Source organism: Capra hircus, chromosome 8 (genome assembly GCF_001704415.2).
Source record: "Capra hircus breed San Clemente chromosome 8, ASM170441v1, whole genome shotgun sequence".
NCBI lineage: Eukaryota > Metazoa > Chordata > Mammalia > Artiodactyla > Bovidae > Capra > Capra hircus.
The window spans coordinates 23338834-23356165 of NC_030815.1; the positions used below are offsets into that span (position 1 = coordinate 23338834).

At 40.2% G+C, this 17332-nt stretch overlaps 1 protein-coding gene across 3 annotated transcripts in view; it reads right to left on the reverse strand.

The window, feature by feature from the left end:
• Positions 1–17332, reverse strand: part of FOCAD (focadhesin) — a 298794-nt gene that overhangs the window by 40101 nt on the left and 241361 nt on the right. For all 3 annotated transcript variants that reach the window (XM_018051909.1, XM_018051910.1, XM_018051911.1), the window contains 7 exons: positions 14813–14902; positions 8181–8328; positions 5947–6066; positions 4320–4442; positions 3789–3866; positions 1989–2060; positions 596–698 (listed from right to left, as the gene is read on the reverse strand). In XM_018051909.1, the coding sequence (XP_017907398.1) occupies positions 596–698; positions 1989–2060; positions 3789–3866; positions 4320–4442; positions 5947–6066; positions 8181–8328; positions 14813–14902 (734 nt within the window). The remainder of the gene's footprint in view (positions 1–595; positions 699–1988; positions 2061–3788; positions 3867–4319; positions 4443–5946; positions 6067–8180; positions 8329–14812; positions 14903–17332) is intronic.

The following is a 17332-nucleotide window of genomic DNA, read 5'->3' on the forward strand; positions in this document are numbered from 1 at the left end:
GAAATGGAAAAAATCTTGTTGCATTAAGACCTAGGATTTTAATTCCAAGGCCAAGGAGATGCACATCTTTAAAAGCACTTACCTCAAGTCTTTTCTCAATGCAGGGGCCAGAAGAACTCCAGCCATATGAAGAGTCTTTTAATGAAATACGAATGTTAGGCAAACTAGATTACATCTAAGCAAGTAAAAAGAACTCTGTTCCAGGCTTCAGGGATCTGATTCCTAGTTTCTGGATTTCTCACTAAGCTTGTACCTATGTCATGTGATCTTTCTGAGTCTTAGGTTCTTTGTAGAATACGGTGTTAGACCCAACATCTAAACTGATCTCTAAGGAAGGAAGAGAGGGAGAGTGCAAAGAGCACAGGCTTTGGTGGCTGACAGATCTGATATCAAACCGTGTATTTCCCACTTAACTGCTGCGTAACCCTGGGCAAGTCAGGAGACTTCTCCATGGTCCATCTTCCTCTGACGTAAAAGAGGGACAGTAACACGCAGCCCCGAGGGTGGCTGTGAAAATTAATGCTCTTAAGAAAGTAGATGGCCCCACGTCAGCACCCCGCCTTCCAGCTCCCGTGGTCTATGACTCCAATCTTACCCGAGGTTCGACTTTGATTTGAGGACAGAGTAGACAGATGAAGATGTCCTAGAAGCCAGATGGCATTTGACTGAAGACCAATCACCCCAGACACACTGATGACCTATGAATGAAATGTCAACAGTTCAACGATGGGCAAGATACAAATTCCACTCAATAAAAGGCCACACACAGAAGGTTGCTAATCTTTTATGAGGTGGTAGCTTGGCTGGTAAATGAGAAGTTCTATGACAAGATGTACTCTCCTCTGTGTGGTACACTAAACGTGGGACATAGAGGTGATCGATAAGTGCTGCTGAATGAAAGAATGAATGAATCTATCGGTCACGACAGAAGGGATCAGTGATTGTCTCAGATTTCACTGAGTCAGACTGGTCTGAAGGAGTTTCCAAAAAACGGGAAAAGAAAATCCAAAATGATAGTTGCTTAGGACTGAAATAGGTGTAAAAGTAGAGGAGATATTATTTGGTTCCCTTCTTTAAACAGTGCTCTATTATATTTTACCATTCATAATACAATCTTTTAAATAATATTTTTCACTTATAGATTTTGTTACCCAAGTTATAGCAATTTAAGTCTCAGGAATTTTTCGAGAATATTTACATTCATACATGCAAAAGACAGTTTCTTCTGTTCCAGGATTTGTTTGCTTTCAAAGGCATGAATGACTATAACTCCTTCATGTGGTGAGTATTATAACCAGCTATATTTTACACACACACAAAAAAGACAAACAAGTATGCCAGGTGAAAGCCTAGGACACAAAGCTCTACACGTGGTAAGAATGCAACTATGCAGAGAAAATAAGAACGCTTATAAAGAAATATGACCACGTGTGAGTAGCAGCTGCTTCCACGTGTGAGGAGCCTCAGTGATATTTTTTTAGCTTCTTCCATTCAATGAATGTCATGACGTTTTAAACAAAAATCTGAAAATATAAAATCATTTCTAAGCAGATGGACATTTTTATTCTTTAGCCAAGAATAACTCTGACAATTATTCACCCAAATACTTTTAGCGACATCTGAACTAGTGCCTCTTGACCATTCAGCTTAACTATCTGCCCTACCCTTTGACTGCCTTCTATTTTTCCTTGTCCAGAGGGCCTGACATTCTTTGCAGGGTCAGGTTTTAATTTTTAAGAGAAACCAAAGCAACTTAAGTTAACTCAATAATTCCAGCTTTCTTTTTTTCCAGAAGTGGTGCATGTTGGTCAGCAAATACAGGGCCCTAAGCAGTTTTCCACTGCCCCTGGAACTCACCATGAATAACCAGAGATTTCCCCGTTTTCTATGTAAGACAGTTTGTATCATGAGAGAGAAAAAGACAACAAAGGGGAATAAGGATTTGAAAGGATTTGAAATTCCACTTAAGGATTTGAAAGTCTTCTCACCTGAGTTAAAGTTCTAATGACTTCATTAAGTCTGCCTTGAGACTGAGAGGACTGGATGGCTTCTGACTTCAGCTGAAAGAAAAAGGAGAAATAACCATTCAAAAAAGTAGATAATGATACTCCCACCGTATGAGTTGTCAACATCTAAGCTATGGAATAACTTCTTCTTCTTCTTCTAAGTCACTTCAGTCGTGTCCGACTCTGTGAGACCCCATAGACGGCAGCCCACCAGGCTCCCCCGTCCCTGGGATTTTCCAGGCAAGAGTACTGGAGTGGGGTGCCACTGCCTTCTCCGATGGAATAACTTATGTCTTTATATTTCAAAAACAAAAACCGTGAGCTCCTTGAGGGCAAGATCCATGTTTTATTAAATTACTGATATCCTAGGGCCAGCTCAACATTCAGAAAACGAAGATCATGGCATCGTCCCATCACTTCATGGGAAACAGATGGGGAAACAGTGGAAACAGTGTCAGACTTTATTTTTTTGGGCTCCAGAATCACTGCAGATGGTGACTGCAGCCATGAAATTAAAAGACGCTTACTCCTTGGAAGAAAAGTTATAACCAACCTAGATAGCATATTCAAAAGCAGAGACATTACTTTGCTGACTAAGGTCCATCTAGTCAAGGCTATGGTTTTTCCTGTGGTCATGTATGGATGTGAGAGTTGGACTGTGAAGAAGGCTGAGCGCCGAAGAATTGATGCTTTTGAACTGTGGTGTTGGAGAAGACTCTTGAGAGTCCCTTGGACTGCAAGGACATCCAACCAGCCCATTCTGAAAGAGATCAGCCCTGGGATTTCTTTGGAAGGAATGATGCTAAAGCTGAAACTCCAGTACTTTGGCCACCTCATGCGAAGAGTTGACTCAATGGAAGAAACTCTGATGCTGGGAGAGATTGGGGGCAGGAGGAGAAGGGGATGACCGAGGATGAGATGGCTGGATGGCATCACGGACTCGATGGACGTGAGTCTGAGTGAACTCTGGGAGATGGTGATGAACAGAGAGGCCTGGCATGCTGCGATTCATGGGGTCGCAAAGAGTCGGACACGACTGAACGACTGAACTGAACTGAGGGCCAGTTCAGTGTGGCAAGTAGCAGTCACTTAATAAACCTTTACTGTATGAACAAAGGAATGCCTTAGAATTACTTGTAAATTTATACATACATATGGGCTTCCCTGGTGGTTCAGAAGGTAAAGAATCTGCCTGCAATGCAGGACACTCGAATTCAGTGCCTGGGTCAGGAAGATCCCCTGGAGAAGGGAATAGCAACCCACTCCAGTACTCTTGCCTAGAGAATTCCATGGACAGAGGAGCCTGGAGGACTATAGTTCTTGGGGTCACAAAGAGGCAGACGTTACTGAGAGACTAACACATTCACTTTCTTTCAAGTCTACAGTAGAAAAGCTTTTAAAGTTTTTAGAAACTTTTAAAGTTTATAGAAAGCATAATTATATAGATACATATTTAAACATTACAGATGCAAAGTGGAGTTTCCTATTTCAAATTTCTGATATTTCTTAGGATCCATTTGCTTTCCTCAGGCAGAGAACTTTATGGAAAGTATATAAGTTGACTAGGTTTAACTCCTATAACCCAAATAAAACAAGGAACACATTTCTACAAAAAGAATTCTTGGCCAAGAGCATATATAAAGACACCAGAGAGCCCAGTGTAACCATGACCATGAGCATATATCGGTCTTCCTTAGCATGCTGAGATACTGGGTATTCTCTCCCTGCTGTGACTATGCACACATTTAGGTGTCGCCCCCATTTTTTTTTTTTTTTTTTTACCTGCATTACATCCCCTTCGGAGCCTACCAAGGCCACCATGCCGTGAAGAGCTGCCAAGCAAAGCATTGTGGGAGCACCCTGAAAACAAAGCATCAGAAAATGTCAAGGGGGGAACAATCCTTGGGTTTGAATTCGATAAGAATTATATCACAGAGAAACAAATGGTCAAAAGGGTACAAAATTTGTAGGGTCAACACAACCTACATCACTGAACTGAGGAAGGCAGCAGACTTGAATAAAGTAAACAAGTTAAAGTTGTTAGATGCCAGGTGGCTTCTTGCTACTTTTTAGTTTTCAAAACCACAGGGCTGTTATAAAATTAAAACACTAACAAAATAGCCAGTTTAAAAAAAAAAATTCAATGGTTAACAGGATGTATCATTCATAAGGCATTAAAAGTACATTGTCTCTTTCATTTGATACTGCCTATTTTATGGTTAAGCTTTTATGGCAGCGCCTATAAATGGTCCAATAAAGTGGCTCTTTTTCCTTTATAAAAATATAAAATAACATGCAGGAGGTGCCTTCTACCTCTGTTAGGACAGTTTTGATCCAGGCCGGAAGCAATCTGTTGCCCAAGTCTTCAGCTTTTCCATGTCCACACACAGACAAGCCGTGAATGATGTTTCCTAACGCCAGGGCAAAACCTGAAGTCTGTTAGAAATAAATTTTAAAAAGAAGTGAGAAAACAGAAGACTGGCACAGATCAAGAATGTTCATGTACAGCAAAACAAGCACTTTGAGGGGCTCCTTTCCTACAGACATGTTCTGTTGCCATCTGTACATCAGAGATTTAAAAAATCTAGACCAGTTTGCAATAGAAATTGCAGCCTAATTGTAAGGAATTCAGTTTCAGTGAGTGGTATATTTCAGGAAAAGAACACTGCACTAGTGATTGACTTGGGTCAAACACAATCCAAATTCTAAGAAGACAGTTAGAGTGAAAATATCAAGGTGAATCACCCAAGCCTAGTCAATCTCCAAACAAGAGGAGAAAAAGTCCTGCAGTGAGTACAGCGTATGAAAATTCTACATTTTGGTGTTTGCAAGATCTATGCTTTTTTTCTGATTTTTACATTACTTTTGTATTGAAGTATTGTTGATTTACAAGGCAAAATCTATGCTGAATGTAAGCCAATAGGCCTATAACCATAAAATAATAACAGTAAAATACAACATAGGCTTAACACCTGGCCTGAATCCTGTAATAACCCACAATGGCCAATATTAAGACTTTGGAGAAATCTAAAAAACAACCAACCAAGGAAACAAAGTACAAACAGGGAAATTCTAGAGCATGCCTAATCAGAAGCAGCATTGTTCCCCCTCCAACTTTAAAAAATTATGGCAAAATATGCATAACATAAAATTTACCATCTTAACCATTTTAAGTGAACAGTTAATGGTATGAAGTACATTCACAAAGCTGTGTGACCATCACTCCCAATCATCTTTAGAACCTTTCTCATTTTGCAAAACTGAAGTTCTATACCCATTAAACTTTAATTCCCTATCGCTCCTGCCTCAGCCTCTGGCAACCACCATTCTACTTTCTATCTCTACACTTCTGATTGCTCTGAGTACTTCACATCAGCAGAAACATGCAGTGCTTGTCTTCCTGCTATGGGCCTGTTTCACTCAACATAATGCCCTCCAGGTTATCCACGTCATAGCCTATGTCACAATTTTCTTCTTTTTGAAAGCTGACTGATATTTCAGAGGGAACATTTTAAGGGTATTTCATTTACATTGCAGTAATCTAAATTTTCCTATATATTTAGTCATGAGCAGAGATTGTCTGCCTTGAATTTGTGGAGGTTTTACTTGATTATTCTATGTATTTTTATCTTTATGAATTTTTATCTCTAGCCTTACATAACTCTTCTATTCCCTAGCCATGTGCTTGAAGATTTTATACAGAGCAATAATTGGAGAGAGCAAAAAGACTTTCATACTCATACCAAAAAAGAAAAAAGTGTCTATAGAGGATAAAGAGAGAAAAAGATGTCTGTAGATACTGGCTAAAGCCGTGGATAAGAATTAGACATTTTTCATTTCTGGGCACAAAAAATACTTCATTAAAGTCAAATTCAGAGTAAATCAGAACTAGGACATCAAAGCAGCCTGAAACCCACAGAGAAATAACCAGAAATTCCACCTGCTGGCTGTTGTCCACTAACAGTCGAAGCTTGTTCATGATCTCCTCAGCCTCCACTGCCTCAATGATGCCGGCACTGAACGCAGATGTACATACACAGCTGAGGGTATAGGCAAGGACCTGAGGAGAAAAGACAGCAGAAACACGGGTCTCCATGAGGGGAAATGAAAGAACACGGCTTAGTTGACACGAATACTTTCTCAAACTTACTCCTAGGATAAGGATTGTATTCAAGCATGTCCACTACGGATTGGGCACTGTTCTGCCACCTAACTTATTTGTTGCTGTTGTTATATTATTGTTGCTGTTGTTTAGCCACTCAGTTGTGTCTGACTCTTTGCAATCCCATGGACTGTAGCCCACCAGGCTTCTCTGTTCATGAAATTTCCCAGGCAAGAACGCTGGAGTGGGTTGCTATTCCGTCCTCCAGGGGATCTTTCCAACCCAGAAATCGAACTTGCGTCTCCTGCAGGTGGGTTCTTTACTGCTGAGCCACCAGGGAAGCCCCAACTTTTATATCTCATAACGATATTATGAGATAGGGGTTATTACTTTCCGGATAAAAGTTTTGAGGCTCAGCTACACATAGCTAGCAAGTGACAGAAGCGAGATTCAAACCTGGGTCTTTAGACTAAATCAAAAAGTTCCTTCAACAGTAGAAGTAGAGTTTCATCACCCGTGGATACTGCTAACGGCCATGGACTCTGATCCAAGGTCAAACAAGAGAGGAAATTCAAAGAAGTAAAACGCTGCTACATTAAGATTCCCTGGTAGAAGCAGTGGAGCATGATAAATGAGGAAGGTAGGTTTCAGAGTCAGATAATTGTGTAAAATATGGATAATACTATTTACTTCAGAGCACTGGTATGATTTTAATACACAAATGAATAAATAAGCGAACATATTATAATCTTTTAAAAAATGCTGGGAGTAGAAACAGAATATTTAAGTGTATATCTAAAATTGACCACTGACTGGCTAAGTAACTTTAAGCAAGTCACTCCATCAATTTGAGCTTCCATTTTCCCAAATCAAGGTGACACATCCCTCCCTGTGCTGGCGTTTTCATGATGAATCCCTTCCTCACAAAGATGCTGTTAAGACAAAGTAGAAATGTTCAACTCCTCACACTGGCTGACACAGCATGAAAAAAAGAAAGACAGTTTCTAAGGTAGAAATTGGATAACAAAAATCAGAGGAGAGGAAAAACCAAAACTGCTTGCTCGAGGCCTTCTAAATCAAAACATCAGGACAGACAGATGCTTCAATTTATAAAAACCTTGTTTTCCTTTATTAATTGCATCGTTCCTCACTTATGAAATTTTCTCCTTCGGCTTAAAAAAAATACGTAGTTTCCAATCATGCTCTGCATCGCTTTAAACATGGAAATGCGGTGCATGTCTTAGAACAAAACTTCAAGCCTCTGTGCACCAAAGAAATCCACCGATTCAACAAGGCCTATTGCTGAAAGCAGAGGAGCCGAGCCGGGAAACACAGCAGCCATTATGTGCTCATCAATAGCTTGTGGGCAGGCTGGGAGAAATAGGATCTGCTCTAATGAGAGGGAGAATCTGGCCAGGCCAAGAGGTCGGCCCAGGCACCTCCCAGAGAGAAGAGCCTGGCGACGAGGCTTCACCTGGGCTCACAGACACACGGGCCTCAGACGACCTGGTGGACATGGTCAATGCATAGACGGGGGCCCAGGATCCCGATTCTGCATATTTTTGGCGCCATCACAGAAAAATCTTTTCATTAAGTGTGGCAAAGGGAATTTCCTCAATAATTTTTCATGCTGGCTGACATGAAAAAAAAAAAAAGAAAAAGAAATCAAATGCCTTTTGGATCTGTAACTTCTTAAGCTTATCCCTGGCCATTTCTTAAAGTTATATTTGGCTTGATCCTAATTCTAAAAATCTCCATTTAACCTTCCTCCAGAAATTGCAGTTTTCTTAGAAACTGCCTTCTAGTGATGCTGAGTTATGGTTCTGTATTCATTCAGGGCTCTTATCTAATATGCCACATGTAAGTCTAAGTTGATTTAAACAGCTGCACTATTTGAAATCCTTATGATCGAATATATAGGTTGTTTGCCATTCAGATTTCCTCCTTAGCCCCGTTGAAATTAAGGAAGGATTTAGTTTCAGAGTCACCAACACAGGGGAAGTAGAAAATAAGCAGCAAGAGGAAGACAAAAGCCAGCAGAGGGGAAGGGAAGTGGAACCTTGGTCCCCTACCTCCTGGAAGGTTCTGCTCTGGCTCCCGCTGTCATCCAGGTATGCGGAGAGCTTCCGAAGCGAGGCTGCCACGTGAACTCGGGACTCCATCTGGCCGCTGTGACTCATGAGGGACAGGACGAGTCCAACTCCCAGTATACAGCCCGTGCTTGGGTGCCAAAAAAGATGAGGAGTGAAAATTACAAGAGATCCATGCCCTCGCTCTTCACTTATCACGGGAGTCAACAGTGCTCTACAGCCCAAGGTGAGCTGGCTGGCTGTTAACTGCAGACTGGTGTACACGTGCACCCTATAAGCCCCCCACAAGGACTGTTGTTGTTTAGTCACTCAGTCGTGTCCGACTCTTTGAGACCCCATGGACTATAGCCCACCAGGCTCCTCTGAGCATGGGGATTCTCCAGATAAGAATCCTGGAGCAGGTATTTCCTTCCCCAGGATACCCACCATCCAGACAGGTGTCTATGGCCCATGCTACTGCTGTGTCCCCAATGGAGAAAATAGATAAATACATCAAATAAATACATGAAATAGTTTGACAGGTTCCTCCCTGGTGGGGCAGTGGGTAGGAATCTGCCTGCCAAAGTAGGGGACATGGGTTTGAGTTGTGGTTCAGGAGGATTCCACATGCCTTGGAACAACTGAGCCTGCGTGCTACAACTACTGAACCCCTGAATCCTAGAGCTTCTGCTCTGCAACAAGAGAAGCCCCCTCGGTGAGACGCCTGTATATCCCAACTAGAGAGCAGCCCCCAAGATAAATAAATAAACAACTTTCAAAAGAGATAAAATGAATTTTTTAAAAAATGAAACAGTTTGACAAACTCTGAGAAGGAGGTATAAAAATGAGGAAACGCTGCAGTCCTCTCCCCACCTAGGCTGAGAGTGCTCTGATTAACTGCATAAAGAGAGAAAAGCCTAAACTTCAGGGTATGATCTGAGGACATCTGCCTAATAACAGGGTGGGGAACAAATGCAAGGCATGGTTACGAGGTACTGCTCAGAGCTTCATGTTTCCTAGTCAACTTCAACAAGTGGAATTTCTGTCTCAAAGAAACTGTGTATTTGTCTGCGCACAATGACATTAATCCTCTTCTCCCCTCTGATCCCTCCAAGTACCACTGGGTCAGGAGAGAAAATGGACAAATGACAGGCTTGTCAAAAGTTACCCCATGTGACAATTCAATTGGAATCCTGGGCTTTGTGCCCCCATTCCCCTGAAAGAATACACATCCATTTAAAGAAAAGAATTGTTCTCCCAGAAAACCTCTAGTCAGTATGATAAGATAATGTGGCTCGAGGGTAATTTTTTACTCTTTTGAAAAAGTTCTCCTATCATCACTGTTGTTTTTCAAGTTGAGGAAATGCTGACTTTTTCAGAAATCATCCTTACTCTGGTTTGGCTTGCCTCGCTTCCTGATACCTGCTGCTTAAGAAGACATTCCAGGGTGTCTCTCCAAGAACATATTTCAGTGCCCGTATGTTATACGTTATATCATTTTACTCTTACATAGCATCTTTGGCTGGCATCAAGACCCTCACACGTTTCTCAAACATCTGTGACAACGGGGCTCCCGCCTCTCATAAGAGATGCCCAGAAGGATGGAGAGGCTACAGGATTTGCTCAAGGTCAAGCAGAGAGTTTCCAGAAGAGCATGGACAGAAGATGAGATTTCTTAGTCTTCCCAGTGCAAACCCAGCCCCTCTCAGCACCCTGTGTGATGCCAGGATGGAATGCCTACGAGAAGGCAACATGTCTCAGGTGTGTTTTCCCAGGTTCTATTGCACAAAAATCTGGCATTAGAAAATCTTGTATCAAGCAGTTACTTCAGCAACACTCCAAGTCAGGCAGGACTGCTGTTTTGGCTTACATGAACTTAACAGCAAGCTCAACTAGCATAATGCATATTTTAACCAGTGAAATCAACATCTAACATCTGAACATTATGTGCTTTAGAGACAAATCACATTTCTGAAAGAGGAAAGGTTGCTGTTGATTAGAATGGATTTAAAGCCTTTGTTTTCATTTATACTCTATAGGAAAGTTTTTTGGCTATCTTTCTATATTGATGAATATAAAAATCTGAAATTAAACCAAAGATATAGTTAGACAAATGTGATTACTACTTTAAAATTTAACATTTTCTCCTTGTTTGACTATGTAACTGCTACTTTTGCTAATACCCTGTACTAATTCACTTCAGACAATTATAATGATAAATTCTGATGAAGATTATCTGGGAGTTGATTTAATTAGTGTCCACATTCTTCACCACCCTCCATGAGGGTGGGTACCTTTTCTGTTTTTTTCCCTCAATATTTGTGGCACCTAGCACCCTGCTTGACAGGGACAGGCATTTAACCAACATTTACTGAATGCTATAGAACTGACCACATGCAGAGTTTCAAGAGAAACTAAAGCTGAGAGAACATCTATCAAGGAAAAATATCCTACCTCCTCCCCCAAACCCCCCAGATTTGATTCTCATGTTCAGTTGGAGGCAAAATTTATGAGTGGAGGCAAAATTCACCGAATATAGCATCCGAGATTCAATCAAGAAAACCTGATTTCTATTTTTTGCCAGACTAATTTAGGAAAGAGGTGTCAGGTTCATGAGGGAAAAAGATTCTTTTCAAAGCTCCCTTAACTACTGGGGTTCATCCTTTTCAAATAATAGGCAGGTATCTAAGCCTTACTTTTCTGGGCACACAAAAATCTCTATCCCACTCCTCTTTTGCCACAGGCACAAAGGTCAAGAGAAAGACATCCCAGTCTTTAGTTCACGTTTATCTAAAAATTATCACAGCAGAATTATTTTGGGGCAAGGTTATCATCCATTGGTATAATGACTTTTAGCTGACTATATATGGGTGCCAATATAAATATGTTAGATTGTACGCATCTATTGACCTTCTGAACTGTTTCCATCTACTCTAATTTGTTCCAGCATATACCAAGAAGGAAGTCCTAAAGCTTCATTCCTGATGTTTCCTTCTGACTTATGAATCTTCTATATTTTAATGTACCTTTTGTCCTAAGTCTTAAAGATTCTCCTAGGTGTTTAGTTCTCCTAGGTGCCAACAAAGGTCCTCCAAGGTGCCGACAAAGGTCCTTCCAGTCAAGGCTATGGTTTTTCCAGTAGTCATGTATGGATGTGAGAGTTGGACGATAAAGAAAGCTGAGTGTCGAAGAACTGATGCCTTTGAACTGCTGTGTTGGAGAAAAGTCTTGAGAGTCCCTTGGACTGCAAGGACATCCAACCAGTCCATCCTAAAGGAAATCAGTCCTGAATATTCATTAAAAGGACTGATGCTGAAGCTGAAACTCCAATACTTTGGCTACCTGATGAGAAGAACTGACTCCCTGGAAAAGACCCTTTATGCTGGGAAAGATTAAAGACAGGAGAAGGAGACGACTGAGGATGAGATGCTTGGATGGCATCACCGATTCAATGGACATGAGTTTGAGCAAGCTTTGGAAGTTGGTGATGGACAGGGAAGCCTGGCGAGTGCTTAGTTTAGCATTTCTACACATTTGCCTCTTTCTAACTTCACTGCTCTACCAGCTCTAAACTGAGATTAACTTGGGCAGAGGTAGCTCTCACATCTTTCTGTCTATTGAAAACAAAAAGGAGTTGTGTAGATGGTGTCTTAAACAGATGAAATAAATCATGTTAGATACAAATTTGGGATTTTAGACTTGCTAACATAAATTCCTTATAAGAATACTAACAAATGATGAAGACAATTTGAGTTTTAAAATGGTATGCCCCATTATGTCATTACTTATTTGAATCTCTTATCCAAGCATATTAAAATATCACTGGCAAAAAGAAATTCTGAGTCTTAAGATCTATGCAATTCTGACACGTATGTTGCTGTATCAACTGAGACATGATATATTTTTCTAAAATTAACCAGAGATGAATCTTCAATTCCCTAGCTTATTGTATGTTATTCTGCAGATTAAGTAGTAGGCCATCTAATAATTAGTTCTAATATCAGTTAACATTTGTATAGCGCTTTGCCCTTTACAAAGCGCTATTCAAATGTTATTATATTTGTAAAAGCTCAATAGTAATTAACCAATGCTCAGGTCATAGATGGATAATAACATGACTTGTTAGGGCTGGGAGGACGGCAATGGCCAATAAATACCACTAGATGGCAGCAAAATGTAAGCGATAGGACCCCAAACACCAGCTGCTGGGTTCTCTCAGCAGGGACAGGTCCATTAAATTCAAGAAGCGTGGTGAATTTGCTTTGGGTGAATTCTATCACTTGAGGCAGCATGCTCCTAGATCTATTAACTGCCTCCAGGTAACACTTCCAGTATTTCAGGTGAGGGAGGACCAGACTCCTGTAACCTCACTGGATGGGGGAATATTTTGTGCCATGAGCCAAGCATTCAGGTCTGCGTCAAGTTAGAATTTCTGTTTTGCTTTTAATGGTGGGCAATATCTGCACAAAAGGGGGTTTAAAATCAACACCACACCATCAAGTATCAAAGTGCTTTCTTTCCACTGAAATGTATTCTCCATGCTGTGCTAAGCAAGAGAAAGAAAAGTCTGACAACCTGGGTTTTTCTCCTGAATCTGCCACTGAGGGGTGTGACCTTGAACCAGTGTCCTACTTGAGACTCATTCTTTATTTGTAAACCGAAGTGATGATGACTCCTGCTTTAGTATTAATATTTAGGGTATAATCAGGGCTTCCCACGCGGATGAGTGGTAAAGAATCTGCCTGCCAATGCAGGAGACGTGGGTTCAATCCCTGGAAAAGCCCCTGGAGTCGGAAATGGCAACCCACTCCAATATTCTTGCCTGGGGAAATCCCATGGACAGAAGAGCCTGGTGGGCTACAGTCCATGGAGTTCCATAGAGTTGGACATGACTGAGCAACTAACACTTTCAAGAATAAAGGAGGTAAGAACGAAGAAATAAGAATCTTATTACTATATTATAAAAAGTTAATTTTAAAGTTAAATATGCTTAGACATATTAAGGTTTTTGATGTATAAATACCTCTACTTTGGCTAATTCAGTTAGCTCCATGGTCCTCCCTACACTCGAACAACATTCCTATAAACTAGTAGAGACAATACATGAGAATCACTCCTGATTGTTTCAACTAGCTGAAAGTTTACAGCTTGTTAATCACATCCCCCACTCCCCAGATTTAAATACCCTGAGCTACAGATGTGTTGAACACCTTTGGGGCCAGGCAGGAGAAAGAAGGAAGTGGGGAAGGGAAGGGAGAGAAATTTTTCTTACTCCTTGGTTGTAAAAGGCAACACCACCAACATGTGAATTAGGCTCAAAAATCTTCATCAGCCCCCAAAACAGTTAAGGATCCTATCGCTTCCATTAATCATTCTCTAAAATTTGAGACTTCAGTTATGCCTCCAAACTCTTTCTTTGCCCATACTCAAAACCACACTGTTAACATGTCATCTCATCTCCGAAGTCTTCAACTTCAAAGTGTGATAAAGCAGGTGCATGTCAGGGGTTCCTATCCAACCTTAGCTTGCATGTGAAAGATCTCATAACTACCACCTACTAAGTGAAGATCTGACTTCACTTACACGTGATGACATCTGTGATCCCTTCAGTACTTCCACCATCACGCTCCTGTAAGTCTGAACCTAACAGGTGAGATGGCATGGAGGTCACTTTAGATTATCAGTTCTTAAAGGCCAGACGTTTAAACACTGAAAATTTTGGTAAACACTGATCTAACTCATATTTGAACAGTACCCATGATAGTATGAAGTAAATGAATTAATAGATTGGAGTTTATAATAGATTATAATAGATGCTTATAATCTGTTGAGTTTCCTATTAACTTCAACCCCAGAAGATCTAAACACAAGCTTCCAACATAGGAAGGTCCTAAAAGGTCCAATGCAGGTTCTCATTGGTGCAGTATTTCATAAGGCATAATAAAACTGTTTATCTTCCCACACAAACCACATGGATGAGACAAAGCATTCAATGTCTCACTAAACCAGTATGTTTAACACCATTTTTTTTTGAGGTTCTTTTCTGATTATTCTCTTTTGTTTTTGTTTTTTATAACTGGAATGAGAAAATAAATTTTAAGATATTTAGTTTAATAGAGAAAATCTTTAAAATGCACAAAGTTTCTTTTGGGGAAGAGATCTATTAATAGTGAGGAGGGTGGGAACGCCTGGTGTAACCTCTGTTTCCATTTTGATGCCTTTGGCACGATTTCATAAGGAAATCTAAATTATGAGTCAAAGCCTCTCTTAGTTAAATCAAATTCAAAGAATATTTTCAACAGACCTTTAAAAAGGTTGTCATACATACACATCCCGAGACAGATGTCTCATATGATAAGTACAAGACAGAATCTAAGGTATTGGAAACTTAACAACAGCCACAAAATGACATTTGTTGCTCTGTATGGAAACAATTGTCTATTGTCCAAGTTGTCTATTTTCTGAAACATGGTTTTCAGAACAAATAAGCTTTAATTACAGACTTTTAAAAATTATTATTCTGAGTAAAGGAATTCAGGACTGGGTCCTACAAATATTTCACCACAGAATGAAACATTTTATAGCAAAGAAAGATCCATTCTCTGAGCATCAGAGAGAGAATGAAATCAACATACTTGTATTCAAGACTAGGGTCAAAGCAGCAGTTTTCCAGGGCATCCAAAGACTTCATCAGAAGAAGGTTCATCTGTTGGCTAGATATATCACTGGGTGAAGACCAAGAGTGAAAAATGAGTTATTGAAAATCATGCAACTTTCCAACATATTTACTATATAATATTTTGCTCTTAGTATTTTACAGAAAATCACTTCATTAAACAAACATGAAAGTACAAACAGCAATACCGATGATATACATATATCCTGCAAACAGAGAAACGGAGTCAGAGAATTCATTCAATAGTTAGGTTTCTGAATATTGTCATTACTTGCAAACCTGTGTTTTGCGTTTGCTCAGCTCATTCAAGTTTTAAATCACTGAAAAACAAGAGCTCAGAATTCCAAAAAGAATATTTCTAGGAATGCTAAGGTGACTTTCCTCAGAGGATGTACTAACCCGCTCAGCTGATACCATCAATGATCATTCCAGATCCATCTGGCCCTCCTGATTTTATGTGTCAAATATGAAGGTTGTTCAGTTCTTTTTTTTTTTTTTTTAAGGAGACGGAAAAAAACCTGGCCCTTTATTTTTCTGCCTTTATAAAGTAATTGATGTGAATTTTGTAATTGTGAGAACTATAACTTCTAGGGTAAAACGAAACTTAAAAGGTAGCTCTATGTCTGTTCTTCCAGGCAGAGTTGTGGGCTTCATCACCGACACTTTATTATCAAGGGGTCCCTGCATTTCAGCTCTCTGGCTGCAGTCTTGGACCATGCTGAGTGGAATGTAGTTCCAGGAATGTCAGCCAGCCAGAGAGCACTGTAAGTAATATCCTCTCCAACCAAGACTATAGTGGTTTTGCCTGGGGTGAAGGATTACATTTTGTGATGAGAAAACACGCACACAAGCACACACAATCTTAATAACTGTTAACTAAGTAAGTCTTATAGATGTTCTCTGGAGCAAAGTATACTTAAATATCCTAAACAAATGCTAAAGAGGCTGAACTATTAATAGAATCCTCTGGGAGTTATGACAGAAGCAAGCTTTGGAATAATATGCTTTTCTGAATAAATTCTAGACTGGAATTGAAATTCAGGAGATTTTTCATAAGCCTTAGCAAGGAAAAAAGAATGGTTTGAATGTCAAAATTCTTTTACACAAAGTGACTTTTCATTTTTGAGACCAAGATATTGTCCTGATCCTGCTGTCACTTATTTGATGTCATTGATTATTCAGAGTTAGTAGTCCTCAAAACACTTTAGTTTTGGAAAAATAGAAATTTTCTCCAAAAATGTCATTACCTGGTAAAGACTGTCATTATCTAGTAAAATATTTATTAGTACCAAAGGACAAATATTTCAGATTCCCCTGCTCTATGAAATTAGGACCTCCCTAATTCATTTCCTAATTCTATGAAATAGGGGCTTCCCTGGTGGGCTCAGTTGGTAAAGAATCCATCTGCAATGCAGGAGACCACCTGAGATGCAGGAAACCCAGTTTCAATCCCTGAGTCTGGAAGATCCCCTACAGAAGGACATGGCAACCCACTCTAGTATTCTTGCCTTGGAAATTCTGCAACAGAGGAGGCTGGTGGGCTAATCCAGGTGGTCACAAGAGCTGGACATGACTTAGCAACCAAAACCACCACCATGGTGAAATAGCAAGGTGGGAACCATGAATAATCACATTAATGTCTGCAGTACTAATACACCAACCAGAAGGAGAATGTCATCAAATGCAGGGTCATTATGGCAAAGGTAGGATCTGCAGTCACACCGTGGGCGCTCTGCCAGAGAAAGAGCTTTCTGGTGTCCCTCCCCAGGGTTTCCTGCAGATGCAGCCAGGTCAGCAGATAGAGGTGGAAGGCAACTTAAGGACCAGGGAAGGATGCTTTAGGAGAATCACTGTAGGTTTCTCCAGGTAGTAAAATTAAATCAACCACAATGCAAGTCTGTCAAGCCCTAAAACCAGCAGCATCTCCGCCTAAACTGAAAAGAAGAGAGTGAGAGCCAGGACAGGATGAAATGAGTTGTCTGGAATTAAAAACTGCCATGGCTCATTTTTAGTTGTAAAACATGTAGCTTGAAAAGAGACCGAAGGAAGAACATGAACACAGATGGTGAAGAGATTGCCATTTGTAACACAGAACCAAAGGGGGGAGGGGGGAGTCACTCTCAAGTTTTAAATCTTTAAAAATACTTTGCGTTCTACCACTCACACACAAGATATGTAGCAGGCCATTCGTATGCAAAGGGAAGCTTCTTGTTTGCGTCCAGGACCAGGCCTGTGTATACTAATACTGGTGAACAGAACAGAATGAATATTCTGGAAACGTCTCATTTATGATCACAAAGACTGAGCCTATCTTCCCAAATATTCCATAGATGTTTCCAAGGGCTGAAAATGATCATCTGAAATATAGTGTTTCCCTAGATCCACAGCAGTTCTCATAAAGGATTCACATACTGATGTTTGCACAAAACTATGGGAATTAACAAATGTAAACTTAACCACTGGTTTCAAACAGAAATCT